The sequence below is a fragment of the Olea europaea genome, chromosome 13, assembly GCF_002742605.1.
Source record: "Olea europaea var. sylvestris chromosome 13, O_europaea_v1, whole genome shotgun sequence".
NCBI lineage: Eukaryota > Viridiplantae > Streptophyta > Magnoliopsida > Lamiales > Oleaceae > Olea > Olea europaea.
This window is the reverse complement of record NC_036249.1, coordinates 5,757,550-5,762,657: the sequence shown is the minus strand read 5'-3', so window position 1 is coordinate 5,762,657 and position 5,108 is coordinate 5,757,550. Positions and strand designations below refer to the sequence as shown.

Sequence of the window (5,108 nt, the reverse complement as noted above, 5' to 3'; positions counted from 1 at the left end):
CCTTGCGAAGACAGAGTCCTGCGAAAATTTCTTATAGAGCTGGTCTTCCAGTCCAGGTGAGGGCAGTTGTCTCGAAGGATGCAAGCAGTTCAGTTAGTGAGATACCAGCCAAGGTTAAGAGGGATGCTGCAAAGGTTCTACATTTATACCGTATTCCGTTTATTCAGGAAAGTGCAACAGCTGAACTTCTCAAATTGGTTCAGACCAAAGTCTCAAACCAAATAATTGGCTTGAAAACTGAACAGTGTTTCAATATTGGTGTAGATGGAGATCTTTCAGATGAGAAGCTACAAGTGCTTAAGTGGCTTTTGGGGGAAACTTATGAGCCGGACAATCTGGGGGTTGAAAGTTTTCTTGACAAGGAGATGAAAGAAAGCTTGAATACCATTTTAGTAGAAGTTGGTCCCCGTTTATCTTTCACCACCGCCTGGTCTACCAATGCTGTCTCGATTTGCCGAGCATGTGGGTTGACTGAAATAAATAGATTAGAACGGTCAAGGAGGTACCTTTTGTATGTTAATACTGGCAGTGCATTATTGTTAGACAGTCAGATTAGCGAGTTTGCTGCCCTGGTGCATGATAGGATGACTGAGTGCGTCTATTCTCAGAAGCTCACATCTTTTGAGACAAGTTTAGTCCCAGAAGAGGTCAGGTATATACAGGTTATGGAGAGGGGCAGGAAGGCATTGGAGGAAATAAATGATCAAATGGGTTTAGCCTTCGATGAACAAGATTTGCAATACTACACTAGGCTTTTTAGGGATGACATAAAGCGGAATCCTACAAATGTTGAGTTATTTGATATTGCGCAGTCCAATAGCGAGCACAGTCGGCACTGGTTTTTTACTGGAAAGATTATTATAGACGGTGAGCCGGTAAATAGGACTCTCATGCAAATTGTCAAAACCACTTTGCAAGCAAATCCAAACAATTCTGTTATTGGCTTTAAGGACAACTCCAGTGCAATTAGAGGGTTTCTTGTGAATCAATTGCGACCGATTCAACCTGGTTCAACATGCCCATTGGAGATGAGTCCTCGTGAACTCAATATATTGTTTACCGCTGAGACCCACAATTTCCCATGTGCAGTGGCTCCATTTCCTGGTGCAGAGACAGGCGCTGGTGGCCGGATTAGGGACACGCATGCAACTGGCAGGGGTTCATTTGTAGTGGCATCTACAGCTGGTTACTGTGTTGGAAATCTTAATATTGAAGGTTCATATGCTCCATGGGAGGATCCATCATTCACATACCCAACAAACTTGGCTTCCCCACTGCAGATTCTCATTGACGCCAGCAATGGTGCATCAGACTATGGCAACAAATTTGGGGAGCCTTTAGTTCAGGGTTACACAAGGACTTTTGGAATGAGACTTCCAAGTGGGGAAAGACGTGAATGGTTGAAACCAATCATGTTCAGTGCAGGTATTGGTCAGATTGATCACACTCACATATCAAAGGGAGATCCTCAAATTGGAATGTTAGTTGTAAAGATTGGAGGCCCGGCATATCGTATTGGAATGGGTGGTGGTGCTGCATCAAGTATGGTTAGTGGCCAAAATGATGCTGAGCTTGATTTTAATGCAGTACAGCGTGGCGATGCTGAGATGGCTCAAAAATTGTATCGAGTTGTTCGCGCTTGTGTGGAAATGGGGGAGAAAAATCCTATCATTAGCATTCATGATCAGGGTGCTGGTGGAAACTGCAACGTTGTCAAGGAAATAATATACCCAAAGGGTGCTACTATTGATATAAGGGCAATTGTAGTTGGTGATCACACAATGTCAATCTTAGAGATATGGGGTGCTGAGTACCAGGAGCAAGATGCTATTTTGGTAAAACCTGAAAGCCGCAGCCTGTTGCAGTCAATCTGTGAAAGAGAGAGAGTCTCAATGGCTGTTATTGGATCAATTAGTGGAGAAGGACGGATTGTTTTAATTGATAGTTTAGCTATGGAAAGATGCAGCTCAAGTGGACAACCTCTGCCACCACCTGCTGTGGATCTTGAGCTTGAAAAAGTGCTTGGAGACATGCCTCAGAAAACATTTGAATTCCATCGCACAGTTAATGCTAGAGAACCACTTGATATTGCCCCTGGGATTACCATTATGGATTGTTTGAAGAGAGTTCTAAGACTTCCTTCTGTTGCATCTAAGAGGTTCTTAACAACGAAAGTTGATAGATGTGTAACAGGTCTGGTGGCACAGCAGCAAACGGTGGGACCCTTGCAAATTACGCTTTCGGATGTTGCTGTAATTGCTCAAAGTTATACTCACTTCACTGGAGGTGCATGTTCAATTGGGGAGCAGCCGATCAAAGGCCTTCTGGACCCAAAAGCTATGGCACGGTTAGCTGTGGGGGAAGCTCTCACTAATCTTGTCTGGGCTAGGGTCACTTCTCTTTCTGACGTCAAGGCTAGTGGGAATTGGATGTATGCTGCCAAATTGGATGGGGAAGGAGCTGCCATGTATGATGCTGCCATAGCTCTTTCAGAAGCTATGATTGAACTTGGCGTTGCTATTGATGGGGGCAAGGATAGTCTTTCCATGGCTGCACATGCATCTGGGGAAGTTGTCAAGGCTCCTGGAAACCTGGTAATAAGTACCTATGTCACTTGTCCTGATATAACTAAAACCGTGACACCAGATTTGAAGCTTGGTGATGATGGCATTCTCCTTCACATTGATTTAGCCAAAGGGAAGCGGCGCTTGGGTGGATCTGCTCTCGCTCAGGTGTTTGATCAAGTTGGGGATGAGTGTCCTGATCTTGATGATGTTTCGTACCTTAAACGAGTTTTCAATGGGGTTCAGAATCTTATTGAAGAGGAGCTGATATCAGCTGGTCATGATATTAGTGATGGAGGATTGATTGTCAGTATCTTGGAGATGGCATTTGCAGGGAACTGTGGTGTTCACTTGAACTTGACTTCACAAGAGAGTTACAGCATTTTCCAAACCCTCTTTGCAGAGGAGCTTGGCGTTGTCCTTGAGATCAGCAAAATGAATATAGATTTGGTAATGACAAAACTTTTGGATTTTGGAATTTCTGCTGAGATTATTGGCGAAGTTGCTGCCTCCCCGATGGTTGAATTAAAGGTTGATGGTGTCACTCATTTGAAGGAGGAAACATCTCTACTCAGGGATACGTGGGAAGAAACCAGCTTTCAGCTGGAGAAATTACAAAGATTGGCATCTTGTGTTGCACTTGAAAAAGAAGGTTTGAGTAGTCGCCATTCGCCTTCATGGGAGTTGTCTTTCGTTCCAACCTATACAGATGAGAAATATATGACAGCCATTTCAAAACCGAAGATAGCAGTCATTCGCGAGGAAGGCAGCAATGGGGACAGAGAAATGGCTGCTGCTTTTCATGCTGCTAGTTTTGAAACATGGGATATAGCAATGTCTGACCTTCTTAGTGGAGCAATCTCATTGCATGAATTCCGTGGAATTGTCTTTGTTGGAGGATTTAGCTACGCTGATGTGCTCGATTCTGCAAAGGGTTGGGCAGCTTCAATACGGTTTAATAAACCTCTTTTGAGTCAATTTCAAGAATTTTATGAACGTCCAGATACTTTCAGTTTAGGGGTTTGCAATGGTTGTCAGCTGATGGCTCTTTTGGGGTGGGTTCCAGGCCCCAAAGTTGGAGGTGTCCTTGGGGACAATGGGGATCCATCACAACCAAGGTTCATACACAATGAATCCGGACGGTTTGAGTGTCGCTTCACAAGTGTGAAAATAGAAAAATCACCAGCTATAATGTTCAAAGGAATGGAAGGTAGCACATTGGGTGTGTGGGCTGCCCATGGTGAGGGAAGAGCTTATTTTCCAGATGATGGTGTTTTCAATAGCATATTAAAATCAAATTTGGCCCCTGTGAAATATAGTGATGATGATGGGAATCCAACAGAAGTCTATCCTTTCAATCTTAATGGTTCTCCTTTAGGAGTGGCAGCAATTTGTTCACCAGACGGCAGACATCTTGCCATGATGCCTCATCCAGAACGTTGCTTCTTGATGTGGCAGTATCCTTGGTATCCCAAGAACTGGAATGTGGACAAGAAAGGCCCTAGCCCGTGGTTGCGAATGTTCCAAAATGCTCGAGAGTGGTGTTCATGAGGTTAGTTCTTGCCGTTGACTGTATGCATGGAACATTCTGTTTTATCTGAATTTATTATTTATTGTTCTGTTTTTGATTTACAGAGGCTTGATGAGTTGGGCGGCATTATGTTGCCAGCTCCTGATATAGCCCCATAAATGTTTCAGACATGTGGATTCAACCTTTTGTTACGAGATACATTGTGAAATGGCGTGTAACTTGAAGGTGAGGCAGCAAGTTTCTAATATATATCTACAGGAAAAATGAAGCCTGGCTGGAAGAGCGGAGAAATTTCTCTTTTATACTTAAAAATTTGTGTTTTTCATATTTTTATCTATTTTGTAGCACACTGCATTATGCATCGGAAAATGTTGATAATATCTGTCTTTTTATGGAATTATTTTGTGATGGTTTTCTTACGAGGAGGTGAATTACTTTTCTCGTTATATTGTAAATCTAAGCGTTTACTGGTTTATTTTATAATGAATTATTAGAACATGTTTCAAGTTGCTTCTCAATCTGTGTTTTGATTATTAATACAATGCATGTAATGTGATGGGATAACGTGATCCATCCTTCCCTCTGTCAGTTTTAAGAGGGATGTTTGAAAGTACTAGAATGAATAAACTGAGAAACCAATAAATGAAGGTGGCATCTCGTTGACAATAAATTAAAGGACAACTTGGATTGTTGGGACATATTTTTAGAAGCTCTTAATTAACGAGAGAATGCAATCCTCTAATGAAGCTGTTCAAAATAGGGAGGGTGGATCAAAATTGTTGACTTGGTGCAGTTGCAAGAAATGTAATTTCATTGGCTCTTTTAATGGATATAGTGCTAGATCCAACGTGGTAAAAAGGAAGAATTTATGTAACTTATTTCAAGTTGCTTAGGAATAAGGTCTAACTCATTGCTGTACTTTCTTTGCTTGTACAACTGGGACTTGATATTGTCAAGAAATTGAATTATATCTTTCCTACTTCCCTTTTGAATTTCATGATGTTTGGTTCCCA

The 5,108-nt window shown here is 42.1% G+C and overlaps 1 protein-coding gene across 1 annotated transcript; it reads left to right on the top strand.

Annotated features, from left to right (window-relative positions):
- Positions 1 to 5: 5 nt before the first annotated feature.
- LOC111408362 (probable phosphoribosylformylglycinamidine synthase, chloroplastic/mitochondrial) lies at positions 6 to 4,613 on the top strand (the record flags this gene model as incomplete). Its single annotated transcript, XM_023038128.1, has 2 exons — positions 6 to 4,116; positions 4,200 to 4,613. A coding segment is annotated over one exon (4,110 nt), but the record flags the coding sequence as incomplete, so codon positions are not given.
- Between the last annotated feature and the right edge of the window lie 495 nt (positions 4,614 to 5,108).